General features: G+C 39.2%; 1 protein-coding gene across 4 annotated transcripts in view; it reads left to right on the plus strand.

The window, feature by feature from the left end:
* DYNC1I1 (dynein cytoplasmic 1 intermediate chain 1) overlaps window positions 1-19,346 on the plus strand; it is a 187,016-nt gene that overhangs the window by 25,639 nt on the left and 142,031 nt on the right. For all 4 annotated transcript variants that reach the window (XM_054641548.2, XM_054641558.2, XM_077175111.1 and 1 more), the window contains exons 5-6: window positions 14,414-14,473; window positions 18,428-18,543. In XM_054641548.2, coding sequence (XP_054497523.1) covers window positions 14,414-14,473; window positions 18,428-18,543 — 176 coding nt within the window. The remainder of the gene's footprint in view (window positions 1-14,413; window positions 14,474-18,427; window positions 18,544-19,346) is intronic.

Genomic DNA, 19,346 nt, shown 5'->3' on the forward strand with positions numbered 1-19,346 from the left:
TGTGGTTGTGTTCATACTTCTTTGAGTTATTGGTACTTCTGGTAGTTTTCAGACTTAATCTGTTGGTCCCATTATCACCAAGTATATTTGAGATATGCTTTAATCAGCAAGCATATGTGATTTCTTATATAAAAATGAATGTAGTTCAGCCAGAAACACAGGTTTATGACATCTGCTTTTCAGGAAAGAAAATTTATAAACTGGAGATTTTGAACACTGCTAAGTAGTTGTAGTCCTGAAACCACAGATCTCAGCCTTACTTTGCAAGATGAAAACTGACTGGTCACTTGCTCACCAAGTGTAATAGCTACATAGGAGCAAACAGGCTCCTCCAGCTGAAAAGGTGAAAGCAGCAAAGTGTTAGGTATTGAAGTTGGAGAAATATAAAACAGAAAATAATTCAATAGTGAGACAAATTCATTGCTAAAACAATTTGCCTAAAGACACTGTGGGATCTTCTATCACTGGTTGTTGCTTGTCCAGGATAATGTGTGTGGCAAACAGGCAGATAATAGGTCAAACAATAACTCATTCATAAAGTTGTGCAGCCCTTTTGTTGCACAGGAAGAAAAGCTGCATGGTCACAGTAGCCACTTCTGCCATGGGACCTACAGACTAGTAGTGCTGCCATCCTTCAGGACCATTGTCCATTGTCTCCAGCACAACAGCCAGAGCACTGTTGTCTTTTCTCTGATGCCATTCACTGTATTAGGAGAAGAGATGGGGTGGATTTTGTAATAGCACTGAGTTGTGGAACCATTTCTGTCTTCCTCATCCCAGGTTTCTATGGGGTATTTTTTGCTGCTTAATCTTTAGTACCATTTTGCTATCTGTCACTTGGGAAAACATTAGGTTTGAGCATCATTCCAGCTTTCCTCTGAGCCATGACAGCAACTGTAAGAATAAGCAGATGTTAGATGGATAATTGTTCTAGAAACTGCTGACTGAATGCTTTCAGTTGGACAGGAGAGCCACGTTTTATATCTGTTTTTGTGGTCTTGGGGATCATTTCTGGATAGGCAGAGGTGTGTTGCACTTTGATTCTGGTGCTGCTCTTAGTTACCAGGCTAAGTTACACTGAACAATTCATTGGAGCCCAGTTGTTGCTCAGAGAGCAACTTATCTGTCTCCACATTGCTTTATACATCCCACTTTGCTTTTCCTGATGTCTGTGTTGCTTGTGCTATACAGATAGGATGGAAAAATTGCATAGCCTGAGCAGATACCCATCTCTAAATAGATGGGTCATTGGTTCACAGAGCTTTCTTGTATGATGTATTTTCAGACATGACTCATTTTTCATAAGACAGTATTGCAGGATTGAATGGAGATTCTCCTTGGAATAGAATATGCTTGGCTCTTTCAGGATGTGTTTTTGTTTGTTTAGTATTTTGTAAGCATTTTGATAATTCTCTGTGTCCTCTTGGTGATGTTCATCTTATATATGCACAGACATGCACAACTTCAGTGGAGATTTGAATGCATGTGAAGAAAAGGGCTGAGGTAAAGGCATTTGCTGAGAGGTCCTATGCTGTAGCACAGTGTGAAACACAAATTTACCTCTATTAATATAAAACTCCATTGTAATAACTATATGCATCTCCCTGGTGGATACTCTGAACTTTTGCTACCCTAGTATGCTAGAGAAGATGCTAACTAATATAATTGAGGCACTATGAAATGTGCCCATGGAGAGGTATGTTCTGCTACTCAGCATACCTTAGGCATTTGTAAATCTCATTTTTGCAGCACTGACAGCCATGAATTTTGGGTTTGTGTTGTCTGAGGAAGTGCAAGGACAATCCTTGTACAGTGCCTCAGGGGCAGGCAGTGCAGTGTAAGGTTTTGTGGGCTGAGCAGCTCCCTGGAGAGACCTCGTATCCTGGCTCAGGTAGGGTCCATCTGCACTTTGCATGCCAATCCAGCATAAGATAGCAGAAATAGCTCTGTGCTGGGAAGAGGTGCTGCTGTGGCTGGGTAGTTTTCAGGTCTCACACCAGCCTGCCTAGTGTGCATGTCTGTGTTACCTACAGGGGTTCCTGTGCTCACCTGGCATGTGGCATGCTGGCAGGAGCTCCATTTGGGGACCAAGGTGTGATTTATCTCTGTGGCCCATTTTGCCCTGTGTCCTTCACTGCTCCTATGTGTTCCTGGGAACATGCAGGATCTTCCCAGCTAGTTTCACTATCCTACAGTAGTAGGTTTACAGAGTAGCATCTCATTTATTGTGAATTGTGTGTGTGTGTGTCCAGTGGAGTCCCATGTGTGCAGCACTTCCTGCTGTGCATTGGGGAACATGAGAATCCCATTAGACTGGGTGTAAGGTTTCCTGCCTTCCATCTGCTCAGTGAACTGCACCAGGCTCAGCTCTCTTGGATGTGTAAAGGTTAATGGTTGCCCTTCTTTCTGCAAGAATTGTATCTGTGCTCTTTTGCTTTCTAACTTGTGTGTTTTGCTGTGCATAAGTTTAGGTACCTGATTATTTTGTGGGCTCACATAAAGACAAAGATATTAATCTTCTGATGACTTCTTTCAGAGGATGGTTATCTCAAAATGGTGCTTTATCTGCTAAAATAATGTAAGCCGGATTATTTTGTGCTATTTCTCTCATAGCCCATTGGACTGTGCTGTGGATTTGTTTGGCTACAGCTACTCATTCTGTAATTATTGTTCTTATTTGGATTAGGGTACAATGTAATACTTGGTTTAAATGGCCCCTACCTGATTTGTGTTTTTGTTCCTTTGATATCACAGGTTTTGAGATAAGTTTTATGCACTGAAATCGATGAACTTCCTTCAGTGTATGAAGCATACTTGCAGTAAAGCAGGGTTAGCCCTTCTTTGGATGAAGCTCTAAATATTTAATGAAAGTTCCTGTGAGAATGAGCTTGAGCATTGCATTAGGTAGCAAAGAAAAAAAAAATAAAGGGAAACTGGATTACTCAAAGAGATTTTTAGCAGTAAAATGCTGGAGAAGTTAGATCACTCTGGAATCCTGATTATCTCATCATCACTAGTTTTTCATTCTGTATAAAATACGTTAAATGAGAAATCCTAGAAATAGAACAGCTGTCTTCAATGCTGGAGCACATTTCTCTAAAGGAGCAGTATGGCCTTTGGCTTTGGCTTGTGGCATGATTTTTTTGTCCACTACATCAGTTGATCTTGCAGTCACTGTGACCTCTGAATGTTCCCAGTTGTATTCCAGAGAATATTGTAGCAGCTGTCACATTAGGTTGGGTGTCCTTACTGATAGAGAGTTGAGAGCATGTCTTCTTCTCTCTCATTCTGTTTTGAAGTTTGCTGACAGTATTAGTCTGCATTTGTGTATGTTTTCATCAGATGGGATCCTGTGTTCCTTCCATCTACTGTGGCCACTTTGAGCTATTTTGCTATAAGAATAAATATGCTAGGATATATTTTCTTTCTATGTGTTGATGTTCACTCCCAGATTGTATTGGCCTGGTGCAGGAAGAAACAGATAGGATTCCAGTCCTTTTTCTCTGCAGCATATTGTTTACTCATTTTTGTATAAATAATAGTTATTCTGGTTTATTTTGCAGCATCTAAACACACACACCAGTCTTGTGTTAATCTCACATTACTTCTTGTCTGACTGTCAAACACAAACATTTCATGCTTTTCAGATACACAATCAAAAGGAATGAGATAGCTCTGGAGCATCTGGGCACCATATAAGTCAAAGCATATCATTATTTTACAGTTTTGTATTTAATCTTGCTCACTGAAAGTAAAAAAAAAAAAAAGGTATCACTACTCCAGTGTGTTCTTACTACATAATATTTAAAATCAGAAAGATCCTTTTTGTTCTGTGATCTCTCATGAGTACATCTACATGTCATCAAAGTTTGAGCTCTGTCCTTTTTTCCTGAAAAATCATACTTGGGAACTCAGCTTTAATTTTCAAATAGCTTCTTACTTAGAACAGTAATATAACACATTAACAAGCTGAAGAAAGGGTATCAGAATGTCCTTCTCCCTTTTAAGTGTCTACTTTGCTGTTTAATTAGATAGATAAAGAAGGCAAAAGAAGGTAGATTCTGGTCTCTATTTCATTTGTGCAGGAATGTTGGATTATTGTAGTAGATGACCTTTAATAGTCCATACAGCATATTTCCTATCTTCTCTTTAGCTGCAGAAAACATCTCTCACAGACATTAGCAAAACCATGTTTCTAAAAGAGCTGCTAAAACCACTGCCAGCAGAACCATATTGCCTCGGGCTCAGCTACTTTATCATTAAGTAAATGCATTTGACAGGTTCTGTGCAATGATGCTGTTTCATCACTGCCACTCTGCTTTGCATTACCAGCATTTCATTGTGTTCCCACATTCAGAAATGACAGGGATCCTTCTTCACTTGTTCCAGGACAAGTGGGCCTGTGATGTATTGCCTCAGGAGCAGCAGCTGTAACAGTTATTTGTAGTGGATTATTTCCTTTATGGTGCTTTTTTGTAAGATCAATTTATATGTACAAAATGCTTTCTAAATGGCTGCTTTAGTGGCATACTTATTTCATAAATGGGCTGAGCCAAAGGGAAGTACAGAACAATGTGAAGACTCTAAAGGAGCTACAGGACACTGAGGGAAAATAACTGCTTCATGGCAAACTTTGCTTGCATGGTGTTTTATTCAGACAAAGAAGGATTGTAACCCTAGGGACTGTTGTGCAGTTTTTCACAGTGCAGAGTCAAGAGAAGTTTTCTGCTTGGTGGCTGGAGATAAATGGGATGCCCTCTGGGACACTGTGTTGCCACTCTGTTTTGGTGGCTTTGGGCTTGGTATGGGGTGTGCACCATTACATGGTAGGACAGAAATTAATAACACCCAGCTGTTACATTTTTTTCCATTTAATTTACCACAACTCCATTGTCAGGATTGCTTGGCACACATTTCATTTTACAGTTTCCAGCAGACTTAGAGGCCAAATCATGCCTTAAGCCTTCCTGAACTGAATGGTGATGGCTTCTGTGAAGCAGTGACAGTGTCAGCCTCCTCCCCTTGCCTGGGGGAACCCTGGCTGTCTCTGCTGTCTTTGGCCTGGGAACTCTGCTGCAATCTCCACACTTCCCCACCTCAGGCTGTTTACAGGATAGCAGTGGGTGGCTGTTGGGCTGTTTGCACATCACAGCTTGCCCTGCAGAGGTTAGGATGCAAGGCTGAAGGATGGCAGAGTTCTTACATTGTTTTCCCTCCTTTTCTCCCTGCCAAAGAAGAACTACAATCTTTCTCCTTTACATTCAATGAATATTTAGCCCTAGATATCTAAAGCCTAGCCCTGCCAGTTTGGTTATTTTTTTGTTGGTTTTTTTTAGCCCATAAACAGAAGCAGACACCTTAGGGACTGATATTTGGCAGCTGCTTTCAAGTGTTTGTATATCTGACCTAGAAAGCAGGGAGTGTTTTTCGGTGTGTGCCAGTTACAGAGTCTGAATGGTCCATATTAATTAGAATCATCTGCAATCCTTTTAGCGTTTGAGCCTCTGGCATCATTAGGATTTTCATGCTTTCCTTCCTAAAGGATTGATAGAGTTCAGTCCTCCAGATCTTTGATTATTTTTCTCATTAGCAAGCATCTCCATGCTATAAATCAAAGGAGAAGGAAAGATTGCCATTCCCAGGGTGCTTTGTAAAATGCCTTGGAAACCTGAGCCCCAGCTGCATCCAGAAGAAAATAATATTAATGTATAAAGCCCCACTTAACCATTTAGGTTATCAGCCCATATGTAGTTAGTTCTCTTTAGTTATTTACAGGCATATCATCATATATTTAGTCAGACAATCAGATGATTTTAGGGACTAAAATACTAATCCTCTTAAAACAAAACAACTTACTTGCTAAGACCAGCTCAGCTTAAACAGTTCCCTTGCACTGAATTTCATCTTAATTTAATTAAATAGTGTAAGATCACCTCTCATTTTAAACTATTTAACATAGTTAAACTGGTACAGTTTGTGCATATTAATGTTTTTTCCTTCTCTAGCCTATTAAAAAGACCTTAGGAAATTTCCATTCACAATTTCATGTTTTATCTGGTAAAATGAAAAGATCAAATGAGTAACTATTTCAGTAATTTTTAGGATTTCCTTCAAATGTGTAAAGTGGGAATTGCTGCCACTGGCGAGATATTGCTATTTTTTTTTATTTTACTTTTTTCCCCAAGGAGTTTTGAAACAGTCTAAGTATGCCATATAAAATTTTTCATAAGCAGAACCTATGAAAAAAAAAATGGTTTGCCATTTTAAATTGATTTTTATTCATTAATTTTTTATGTACTTATTTACTTTAATAGTTCAAACTCAGAAAATAATTTCTGAGCTGGTCTATTAAAAGTCAGATCATTGGGTCATGAGAACTTTTGACATTTTGACTGTTTATGTGAAAAAATTTTGATAACTCTCATACAGTGAGTTCTTGTTTCAACCCTAATTGTAGCAAAATCTCATCTTTTGTAACAATTTTGCTTTTCTTCTTCCACAAAATAAATTGTATAAAGGAAGGGAAACACTAGCTCTTCTTACAGCTAGGAGTTACTGGATTTTAGTACCAAAACAAAATGGAAAATTTGCTGAAATCTTTCACCTTCTTCTTCAGCTGAGTAATACCAGACTAAAAGCTGTAGGTTCCAACCTTCATGTTACCTCTTTGAATCCTCTGAAAAGTTATGGATTGACTTTCCTAGATTTGATTATTAAATATGATTTTGTCTTTTGTGCAATTGTAATCAAAGTCCCTTGAAGTTTATTAGAAAGCTTTCCTTATATGCATATCCATGGAGTCTGGATCAAAGACTCCTAATGTGAGGAAACTGAAGTTCCTTTCAAGCATTTGCATGAGCTGATAGCATATAAAACTTCTCCTGCCAAGTTCGTTCTTTACGTTTGTGATCATTTGAGTTCTGTTTTGCTGCAAAGACTTACTCTTGGTATAAAAACCAAGACAAAAATAGTGTTTGAAAAAAGAATTTTCAAGGTTTGCTAAGGGAATAAAACAACTTGTGCCTTGTGCCTGAACCGGTTTTTTATTACTGCACTTTCAAAATGGCCATTTTAGTATCTGGCACTCAGAGTAAATCTGTGTCAGTTCTGTTTGACCTTCTGTCCTCACAGATCCAGCTGCCCACAGTGACCCTCCTGGTAAACCAGCATAAATTTGCAGACTAAGATTTCTTTAGCTATAGAATATAAAGTGTGAGTATGATATTGCCAGGAGATCTGTAATGCAGACCTGAACCAAAGGACAGACTTCAAATATAGAAGATAAATTCAGCAGATTGGAAGAATTAAATTTCTAATTTAATTAGTGGAATTCTGTGAAATGGGAATCAGTTGGTCTTGTGATACATCCTTATCATTGCAAGCTTGCCAGAATTGTTCATCCTGATTTGAAAATCAAATGGTTTTTGAAAACTATTAAATCCATTCTGCAGCATAGCCTTGATTCAAGAAGAATTTTGAAATACACATGTGTTTTAAATATTGTTTGTCCATGACTTTTTTCATAAATATATCTTTTAAAAAAAGGTGTTTTAAACTCATTCCATTCTGAAAAGGGCTCTTATGGTTGCCAGGCAGCTAAAAGATAGTGCTGTGCTCTCAGGGAGGTCAGAGTTGCTCTTTTTATTGGTGAAGACTGGAAGTCAGAGGTGTCAGCCTGCTTGGAAGTGTAAATGCAAACCCAAGCAAAACCTTCTGGCTGTGCTCCAGCAGTGGTGCCAAGCTCCTTGTTCTCTGAATGTATTAAGGCATTTTATTTTATGATTAGCAGTAGCAGCCCTGAACACAGGAGTGCACAGAGAAGTCAGAGCAGACTTTGCTCTATGAGCACAAGTGAGAGGCACAAATCCTCCCCAACTGCTGATTGCCATCTTGCTTATAGTGTGCTTCAGAAAACAAGCAGCACAAGGAAGGTATTTTCTTTTTGCCAATCCTTTCAAAGTGGAACAGATCTCCAAAACAGAGCACAGATGGCAGCAGAATAGTGGCTTAGATGCAAACCATCCATTGAGGCTAGTGGTACTTTTCCATCTCTGACTAGTAGCTTTGAATCTCCTGTTTTTTTATATAGTTTGTTTTGGAGACACACTTCAATTGTACAAAAATATCAAAAAGTGAAAATCACAGTGGAGAGAATTAAAATTATTTAAATGTAGAGCGAAATGAATAAAAACAAATAGCTTATCTGTACACACATATATTTAAACATCTGCAATAATTTCTCATCAACAGTTTCTTAGTTCAGGTTTTCTATTTAACCTGCAGCAAGTCAGTAGCTTTGGAGAAAGTGACACAAGAAACAAGATAGAACTCTAAAGTAGCTAAATAATTATGTAGCCTTAAATTCATTCTGGCAATATTCAGATATGAAAAAAAAATTGGTCTAGATACATGATAGATTACACACTGAAATTACAAATACTACTGGATTGCAATTTGCTGACAATATTTGGTATCATATTGAAAAAAATAATTCATACACATTTTAGCATTTTATTCTGTTGGTGATTTTAAGAGAGGTCTCATCTCACAGATGTTGTGATCAGTATTTTTTAAGGTTGTATGACTTGGGTGTAACACGTTGTCCGATGTGCCATCAGTATGAAGGTGCAGAGTTCCTAATGTAAGCAATTCTGAATCTTTTGAAAATTGTAATCCAGGGTGAAAATTGTAATTTTAAACATAAAGCTCCTCTTTACATCAAAGTCAGAAGCCAGAATTGTGTTGTCTGCAGTTTTTCAATTGTTGTTTAGCTCAGTTTTCCTAATTCATTTCTTTTGCTAGTTGCATTTGAAGTTAGAGGAAAAGAAAGCAAGAAGCAGACTGAAGCCTGCAGGCTGTCAAGTAGCAACTGATTGCTTCCTTATCCATTTCTCAGCAGATCAAAGTGAGAGTGAATAGTAAAGATACAAACCAGCTCTAATACCTATTCACAACTGGAGCCCAAGTTGGGTGTTTGGAACTGCTGCACGGAGCAATCTCCTGCCTTTGTGTTTGCATGGAAAGAGCCCATGGTAATGTTTCACTGGTGGAGCCCTTCATTTAGGTGCCTGAAGATTGTATAAACACATCCTGCAGTATCAAGACCCCTTCCTACCACAGACAGGGAGAATGAGGCTAGTCACATTCACATCCTTTTAAAAGTATTACTCTGGTAAGCAAAGGTGCCTTGAGATTTCCTACAGGATAGGTGAGTCCATGTGCTCTGGAGGAGTCCCACCTTCATTTCTGGTCTCTTTGCTTCAGTTTGGTAACAGTCTATGCTCTGCTTAGTGGATTGGCCTTTGATCCCTGAAAAACTGTGGCACAGCCTAATCTGTGGAGTCATGGCACAGTCTGCCACTGAATTGTAGGGTTAGGAGGGCATTGCTATTTCCCATACAAATGGTCATTTTAGGACACTGCTGTTGCTGCTGGGGGAGATGCTTGGTTTGGGCCCTGTCAGCTCTAATGGTGTTTCATTAGGGACACATATGGGTATCTCAGTTCAGGAGATACCTTGGGTCTTAGTACACTGTCAGTGCAGTTTTCTCCTGGTCTGGAGAGCACAACAGCTCTTGGTGACAGGAGATGCCAGAATATGGTCTTTGCTTTCCTCCAATTCTGCTTGAAGGTGTGATTTGCAATGCTGCAAAGAGGATTCTGCCTGCAAGAAGCCCCTGGGAAAGCAGACTTTGCTGCTTTTCCTGTGAAGAGCCTTTTTTTCAGAAACATGGATTTTCAGGCCTGGCTGCTCTTGACCTGGGAAAGGGGAGTTGGGGGAGAAAAGAAATCATGCAGAACACATGTTCTGCAGCATCAGCAACAGATGAGGGAGAATTTGATTTTGGCTGCAGGGAAGCAGAGTAACAACTAAGCTGTCAGTATGTTGCACATGAAAAGTGTTGGATTGGGGCACGCATCCAGAGCCAAGTTCTGTTGCGATATGATCGTGATTACAGATACTAAATATCATTTTTTGATGGCAGATTACTAAGGATATGTATTGGAACTGATGCTGTATGTGTTTCATACGCTACTGCTAAGGCCAGACCCAAAGCTGCTTAAATCAGCTGAAGAGTTCTCATGGATTCCAGACAGTTTTGGATGTCAGAATCTATGCTTCATTAATGCATTCTGAGGTTGGGAATTTTCCAAAAGGTTTCAAGTGTTTTATTTTATTTGTAGCTTATTTTAGTCTTTTCCACATTTTTAATCTACATAATTGACATTATGCAATCAGAATAAAATCTTCTGGAGGTAAGGTTACACAGAGCATTGTAACATATGGCAGTGCCTGTTTTTCCATGGTAATAATAATAATGCTACAGAAAAGGGAATGCTTCTGTTCAAATTCCTCCCACCTTAGATTTTGTAACAGTTCTCTGTCCTTTTAGAACTGTGCTCTGAATATCTTCCTAATGCTTTGGACTTGAATTCAGAAGAAATAACAACATTCAGTTGTTTTACCATCCGATCCTTTAGTAAATATATGACATCTGGGCCTCTTCCTCTTGTTGGTTTCTTTCTTCAGGTTATTAAAAGATGATGTGTCAAAATTATCTGGTACTTCTTCAGTAGTTAGAGCTGAAACAGCACCAGCATTAGTACTGTCCTAAATTTGAGAAAAAATAGGTTATTGAGATGCCTATCTAAAGGAAGAGAGTGAAAGCAGATCAGTTGAAAGAGAGGTAATAACACTTGCACCTTGTCTTCTTAGTGCAACATCTAAGAGCCCTCATTCCCTTTGTGCTGCTTTAGAACAATCTGTTATTTAGTGATACAGCTTTTTATCCTTCAGTGAGCCAGGGGCAGCTGCTGTGCACTGAACATGTCCAAGGGAAATGGACCATGACACTATTGGGCTATTGTTTGCCACTATGTGGGAGACTGATACAGCACCCAGCTCTGAAACAATGTTGGGTAGTTCTGATTAAAATAATGTCAGTCTGTCTGGGTGGGGGAAACAGACTGATCTGGCTTAGCCCTGACTGTGCTGGTCAGTGAGTTTCCAGGGATTCTTGCCATATCTGTGTCACTCCACCCATGGGAGGAGTCTGCAGGACTGGAGACTGCTAGGGAGCACTGCTTTTACCTGCTCAGTCTAATGCTCCTCTCTTTTCCCCATAAAAATGTTCAATTAAAATGTTTTTCATCTCTTCTACACAGACCTGTGCCAAAATCCTTTGAATCCATTTAGGGGAACATTGAGCAATTTGTGTTCTCTGAAAGGTCCAGAGTGGGAGCACCTCATCCTGACTGCTGACTCCTAGGCCATGCACTTGTCCTCAGGGTCTGTGACATTACCTTCTCTGCTTCTGTCTCTGGGTGAATTGAAGTTTTGCAGTTTTCTTTTATGAAGAAGTAAGAAAGAAAAAAGAAGAGCAAGAGCACCTAGTCCTTTTCCTCATGAAGAATGGTCTGGAGGAGGAACTCATGAACTAGTTGGAAAAAGCTGCTTTTCTGCTGAGGTCCAGTGGCATTTCAAAATCCCCACTGAGGAGTGTCCACAGGAGAACAAGCGTAACTGCGGTGCTCATCCATATGATCAGGAATGTCGTACGCAATGGCTGTTCATCACAAGCAGATTAGCTCTAATTTTCTAGTCAGGATGACAGCACGGGCTATTCAACATCATTTTTGGGTTGCTAAACCTCAAAGAATCTGTTTCTTTCTTTTTTGATGTTATTTCCATGGAAACTGGCTAAATTGCAGGTCCAGATTACATCTTTACTGTTCACTCACTTTCATTTTGATCTGATGACATTCTTCAGGTGCCAGGAAGAGACAAAGAACAAATCAATAGTGTTCCTTGAAACAGAGTCACTCCCTGTGCTCTGCAGCCTTTACTACCTGAGTGTAGCCACTTGTGTTCTGTCTCCCAGGGCGAGAGACTTGAAACCTGAAGATTTGTTACCTGCAGGCCTCATTTTGTGTGATAGCATTGCTCAGCCAAGCTGGAGAGGACAATTCAGCAGATTGCTTCCTCATCTCTTCCTCACATGTGTGCAAGTAACACAGGGATGCACCAGGGAGCACAAATCTGGGAAATGTTTCGCAGATGCATTAAAACTGTTGAAAATATATGTAATTAGTAGTCAAGGAGAATTGCTATTAAAAGTAGGTATCAGTGTCCAGAGTGGTGAAGGCTGTCTGTGAGAATCCAGATAATAAATACTTAAGGGAGGAATGTCTATACATGTCAGCCTGTGATGGCCTGAACCACAAGTGTTGCTCCCATAGTTTTGGGATTTGAGTGTTGTCTTGAGTGTGGGAGATCCCTAATATTTTATTTTTTGGGCATTTTTATCAATATACCAGGTAAAGATTCCCTCTCTTGTGACCTGGCCTGGATTCTTGGAGGTGGAACATAGGGACTGTACTTCTAGAGACCTGGTGCAAGCTCTTGCTTTAATCAAATGATAATGGTGTTCTGATGAAATAGCCTTTATCCCCATACAAACCCTGTAGGTTTGAAAGTGAATGCTGGGGGGAGGAAAATGAAATGAGTTATGTGTATTTTCTTTTCAGAGTTTGGAAAACCTGGACATGAATGTATGAGTAGCCCCTAGGCAGCAGTAAAATTAGAAACTGGCACTTATGTAGCAAGTCCTAATATATGCAACTGACCTTGGTGACATTACAAGAGCAATCTGCACACAGATAGAATTTTTAATGGAGTATCTATAATGCATTAGTCATTGATGCCTTTGCCTTGCATCAGGCATTCAGGTCTTATGTCCATTTTCCACTGTACTTACACTGCAGTCAAGTTACAAGGGAAAAATCTGTTATTTCTTGCTGTATTATTTTATGTCTGACCTTTTGTAATACAATTTCGTTTTGGAGAAGCCTTTCTTTATCAGTATAAAATCTTTTATCCTGATAAATATTACTATGGATCATAAGTTGAGGGAAATGAGTGCATTACAGTTTTTGCATTACAGTTTTTCATTCTTTTTGTATGCACAGGGTGTTGAGATTTATTCTTTTTCATTCTGAAATGACGAGAGTGCAGCATATGCCCTTGTCTGTCTGTCCAGAGAGTGAGTTAGAATAGAATGGGCGAGTTTACTAAGGACAGGAGGTAGAATAATTATTTAGCTTTAATAGATCTATTTCTGAACTAATTCAGTAACTTGTTAGTTTATATGAGTGATTCATTGGCAGAGGTTGCTATTGTTGCAGAAAGACTTGTGTATATTGACAAGAGCTATTATATAGCTAGTTTTGGCTGAACCTGGTAGCATTATCATCTCTATATCCTCAGAATTTATATTCAGAAGAAATGGGGGGTTTAATTTTGACAACTATCATTTTCCAGCATGTGTTCATGAAGACTTGCTTGCTTAGGGAAGGAGCACTTATCTTTGCTCTAGCCTCTGCTAGTGAGAGCAGTGCATAATCTAATATTCATACTACAGGAAAGGGTGCTGAGGAGCCACTTGTGTGTTCCTGACTCTGTCACGGATTCTGGCAGGTTTCTTGCATATAAGATGTGGCTTCCTGAGTGTGGAAAAAGAAAGTAAAAGTAAGAGACAGGGAAGGAGCAGGCATTTTTGAAAATATTGGGCCCAATATGTCAGTTTCTGCATTTCTAAACTGAAGGATTCTGAATATTTCACAAGACTCTTTAAAGGCTCTGTGAGTGTTTTAAAGGTGTTTTGGAGCTGGTTGCATGGGAAAGTGCACTGCAGTGCAAGGAGCAACATTTTCACTTCAGATCACACCTCTGGAACATTTGTACATTAGGTGATAGCCTCATCTGAGAGACTGACATAGATCTGATTTTCTCAGATGTATGGTTAGCCTCCTCCCCAGGAATTTTATTGGGAGGAAAAGAAAAAGGATTTGTTTGTTTGTCCCAGGTGCCCTCAGAGTGTGTCAGAGCTGGGTGTCAGTGTGCCATTTGCTGTCATATGCACTCTGTGATTCTCCTGCCCAGAGCATGTGTGCAGGATGGATTACTGTCTGTCTCAGGAGTGTGGGAAGGGATAAACTCTTCAGTAGAGTTCATGGCAGGTGCTCAGTTTACCTTATCATAAAAACATAAATAAATAGTGCCTGCAGATTTTACAAATTATTGTGAATCCATCAACCTAAGTTAAAGAGTTAGAATTTTTCAGGAAAAGCAAAAAAACCCCGACCTCATGTTTAGTTAATCAATATGTGACAGAGAATCCAGCTTCTTTCCTCTGTTTATCAATAATATGTGGTTTTATTAAATTGCCTGCCCTGTCTCAGTTTGACATACAAACCTTGTTTGACATATGGTGGCTGTTGCTTGCACCTGGAGGTTGAATGTACAATGTAGAGCATGTAACTAAGGAGATGGGGTTTTGTTCATCCTTTCAGTTAATTCTGTGTGTTCTTTTCTTCCCTCCCCTTCGTGCTGCACGGCTGATTACCACCCTAGGACCTTGCAATGGGACACAGACCCCTCAGTGCTGCAACTCCAGTCTGACTCTGAACTTGGGTATATGTCAGCTCTTTTTGTTATCCTTTCTTTGCAAGAATTATGTTGAAAATGCTTCCTAGTTGAGCTGGTTGGATGTGATTTTCATTTGCTTTTCTGACTCAAAAAGACCATAATTTAAGTTTCATTTTTTTAGTTTTATAAATAAGAAGCTTCAGCAAAGTCATATTTGTGGGAAAAAAACCCAGCTATTTAAATAAGCTTATGAAAAGATAAATTGCTATTTCCGTTGCCTGAAACACAATACAAATAACTATTTCATTTCAGATGAAATGTTATTATTGTGGCATATATGTGCATGTATAGTTACATTGATCTTGTTTGTACCTGTTGATTCAGACTGTTCTCTCTGAATCATTTGCTAGATACTTTCCCCCCTCCTTTCTGCTGGCTATAGTTATGTTGTTTCCACATGCAGTAACAATGTCCCCTTTTCCCTTAGGAGCTGTGTATGTGTTTAAAATTGTACACTTAAATATGATCATAGTCCAAGAGTAAGTGCCATCTTAGTTGAGTTCAGGCCTATGAAGCTTTTTAAAAATTTTAATAGGGCTAAAATTAATATTTTATAGTTTGGGATGGAACTTCTTTACCCCAACAAGTGAAAAAAACCAGTAAATTTAAATTATGTAGAAATGCTTGCCTGCAGAGGTATTTAGGATAACCTTTTTGTCTAAAAGGGTGGGTAGCAGTACCTCAAGCTCTTCAGAGCATGAATCATAGGTAAAACCAAATCACTGCTATGAAAAATTTGTTCTACCAGTGAACTTAACAGGGTTGTCTGTTTGAGTCTCCAGGCAACTCTCTCGTGCTTTTGCTACTTCATTCACCATTCTGTCAGAAAAACAACATCTTCCCTTTAGCTGATTGACAGTGCTCCCAGCTGCAGTTAGGTGTGTTAGGTCTGTTCACCCAGAAAGATCCAAAAGGAAAGTATCCAGAGAGTTTTCTAAACAGAAGTATTTCTCCATATCTAGAACTCCTAGGAATGTTTGTAGTTTACACATGAGTGTGATTTCAAATAGGTCACACATCTACAACTTTACCTGGGCTGTACCAAAAAGGTAGAGTTTTTTGAGCTATTTTAACCTACAAAAACTTTATAGCAATCCCAGCGCCTTTTTTTACAGAAGTTTGAATTAAAAGATGAGGACACCTAAGACCAAGGTTTCTCAAACAGCTGTGCAAAGCAAGTTCCTTTATCTGACTCATGAAAAGATAACTCTGTATGCAGAGACTTCAATCAATTACTAGCAGCCAGTGCAGAGACAGAAAAGAAGCATGCCAAAGAGCAGATCCACAGGCATACATTTTAATGGAAGTCCTGTCCCTTTTGAAAGAAAACTGTCCTCAAACCCAAGGCAGAGTTAAACTTCCTCTAGTGTCCTGAGACTAGAGCAAAAAAAACCCCAACAAAACCAATGCAAAAGAAATCCTGCAGTCAGCAATTAAATGATGTGTGTCTCAAAACATTTCTAGCAGATGCATCTTTCTTATGATACCTTTGGACAGAAGAATCAGTTTTCATGCATGGGTTTTATTCACTACTGACATCCCATTAGCAGTTTGGAAAGGAATCATTCAAAGCTTATGTGCTCTCTAGGATGAATATTTATTGAATTTATGAGAATTATGAGCACCTCAGATGAAAAATGAGGATGGGAAAACAATAGACCTTTTAGTGTTGCCCTAAAAAGAAATAAAGACTTGAACATTACTGCACATATTTGGTAAAGTCCAGATATTGAAAGGAAGCTCCAGTTGTCCCTGAGTGCTTGGGACCAAAGGCTAGGCCAACTTTTAGTAACATGAGAACAATTAGAGGTGGCTTGACACAGGCAATCGGCAATCAATAGATCAAGATCACATTCCTTCAGATGAGGAAGGACCTCTGAGTCTTCACCAGTAATCACAGAATAAGGGTGGCACTAGGCATTTGTAGAGGCACCAGCAGTTACTGAATTGGAAGTGTTTCAGATGAGGAACTCCATGCATTGTCTCAGCACAGTGCTGTGGGAAGGAGCTCTCTTCTGGGACACAGTGGGCACCGGTTCAATTCACCCAGCCAGCAGTTACATCCAGCTCTCCTTTAGGGTCATGTTCCCCCCATCCTCAGGCAGGCCAGGAGATACAGAGTGACCTCATGGGAAACTGTTTTAGAATTAGGTGAGGTTCTAATTAGGTCTAGATTGACACATAATTAATTAGGGATTATGCTTAACCAAGACCACTGTCAAGAGACTCTTTCAATGCAAAGAACCTCAGTAAATGGAAAGAGTAGCCTGGGACAGCTGGGGACTGGTTGTACAGGGAAATCAAACTGACCAAGAAGGCAACAGAGATTGCACACCTGGTGCTGAGGGAGGGAAAAGCACATGAGAGTTTGCTGGGGTGAGATATTTATTACAGATTGAATTCACACAGACTGTAAGTTAAAACAGCTACAAAATGTAAAACTACTAAAATTTTTGCCAGCTGAAGAAACTTTTCTGCCCTCAGTAATGAGGTAGAAGTTTTTCTGTAGAGTTTTTAGACAATTGTAGATTTTGTTCATATTGGCAAAGTCAGAGATGGTTGTAAGGAGGGAGACTTGTTAATTTTTCTTCTTTGAAAAGAGGAAAGACTCAGAGCTACAACTGTTTCTGCTCTAGTGGTTTGTTACACAACCCAGCTGATTTGTACCTATTACCTGCTGAATCTAATTGCAGTCAGCTTAATAACAACCCAGGCAGTAAAACAGATTAGAAAAAAAATATGACTGATGCAGCTGAAAAGTTCAGTAGGTGTTATCCAATGATGACAGTTTCCTTTTTAGACTCCCATTTCCTTTCAGATATGAATCTTAATTGAATACCTAAACCACTGTAAATTAATTAGGTCAAAACCCCTATGACTTCTGTTCTTCTGACAACCTGGAAAATGAAGAGGATATGGATAATGTATAAGAATTTTCTGTTATTCTAAATTATTCTCTTCAATTATGTGGCAAGTTGAGAAACATTGTGTCCAGGAATTTATTTCCCCATAAATGCTCAAGCATGCTCACATTGTTGATTCAGGTAACTGGCCTTATTTAGTTAATTTGTTTATTGTGTTTGCATTATTTCTCTGCTGAAAGTTGGCATTTTTTCTGGTAAAACATTTCCAAGTAACCATTTTATGTTCTTCACTCCCTGCAAACAGTCAGCTAATATGCAGGAAATAAACTGATTTTTTCCCCCACTGCTGAGTGAACTGTGCACAACTAAAAGTGTTCATGGCCATGCTCAAGTGCATCTCTTCTTTTTCTCTTACCCACTTACAGTTAGTTTGTTTCACTGATTTATTTCATATGGTTTATTTAAAGCAAGGGAAGTAGACAAAATAGAAGGCTATAGTTGCCCTGCTCCAGTTGTATTGTAGCTCTCCTGCAGCTCTTGCATTAGGACTCCACTAATCATAAACCTACTTCAAGGCCTCTATTAATGGTACCTGTGAAAGGCAGAATCTCCTTCTTTATGGAAATGATGCACCTTGCCAGTTAAAGACTCTGTTACTGCTCCCAGCTGAACATTTGGCAGTCTAATTCATCCTGGTTTAAACCTTCTGTACCCTTTCCACAGCTGTGTGTCCCAGGCTGAGGATGAGCTCCTTTTAGCAGACAGAATATCACAGTAATGATGGTATTTAAGAAAATTTTGTTGCATGTTAAGAGGGACACAAGCAGGCCATTTCTCTCTCCCATTTGCAGTCCCTCTCAGCAGCATGATCTAGAGGTTCAACAATTGGACTTTACTATGGCAAATGGTTCCCAGGTTAATTTTCTTCACTGCAGTGAGGTACCTCTCATGCATACTGTGTTGTTTTTACAAACACTGAAGTATTTTTATCCTGTCCATAGCAGCAAGCATTTGTTCTTGGTGCTGATTTACATTTACCATGACTGACCTTTTGATGTTGTGTATTTCACCTTAGACGCAGACTGCACAAACTAGGGGTGTCAAAGATTACCCAGGTCGATTTCTTACCTCGGGAGGTGGTATCGTACTCCAAGGAGACACAGACACCTCTGGCCACACATCAATCTGAAGGTAAGATTTATGTTTTTTTTAAAACAACCATTTTAATAGAAAATTTGCATCCAAGTTAAAGAATGTAATAAAAATAATAGTAAGTCATAACATAGTTACTTATCATGTGTTTTCTGCAAGGCAGCTATTGTTTATGTGATTAATGTCTGTTCTGATGTGAATAATTATAAAAATCACTTTAAATACAAGTGGAACCAAACTACTTCTGACTTACAATGGGTTGTGCTTAGATAGCAGTTTAATGGGAACATTTTTAAAAATAAATCATTATTAATATAATTAAAATTGTTCTTTATTCCTTTTTTTTATGCTTTCTCAAGGAAGTTATAAATTCTGTGCTTTGTAAAGAGGCAGTGTTGGAATGTTGCCCTCAGTTGTTTGGTCAGGGTAATTGTGTCCCCCTGCTGTAGGTGAAGCTTAGGGAGAAGTTGCAGTTTAGCTCCATATACTGAAAAAGGAGGTTTGCATACTTTGATGTGGACAGTCTTTCTTTCTTTCTCTCTGCTGACATCATGTTGGCATCTGTACTCATGGAGCTGTTTGTTGGCTGTTTGGCTCTCTTGTTGATAAATAAATACACAGAGTGGCAGAGGTTTGCTGCTCTGCCATTGTTGTACTGCAGAATGCTGATGGCAGGTCAGTGGAACCATTTAAACCGATTGCAAAACAGTACATTAGCCTGATGTTGTCTGTGCACTAGAACAAAGCAGATAGAAGAGGAAAAACTCATAGCCGTCTTGACCATAATTTTTGCTGTTTACAATGAAGGATCAAGAAAAGTTCAACAACAGAGTAATTTTCTG

The sequence above is a fragment of the Agelaius phoeniceus genome, chromosome 1 (genome assembly GCF_051311805.1).
Source record: "Agelaius phoeniceus isolate bAgePho1 chromosome 1, bAgePho1.hap1, whole genome shotgun sequence".
Classification (NCBI taxonomy): domain Eukaryota; kingdom Metazoa; phylum Chordata; class Aves; order Passeriformes; family Icteridae; genus Agelaius; species Agelaius phoeniceus.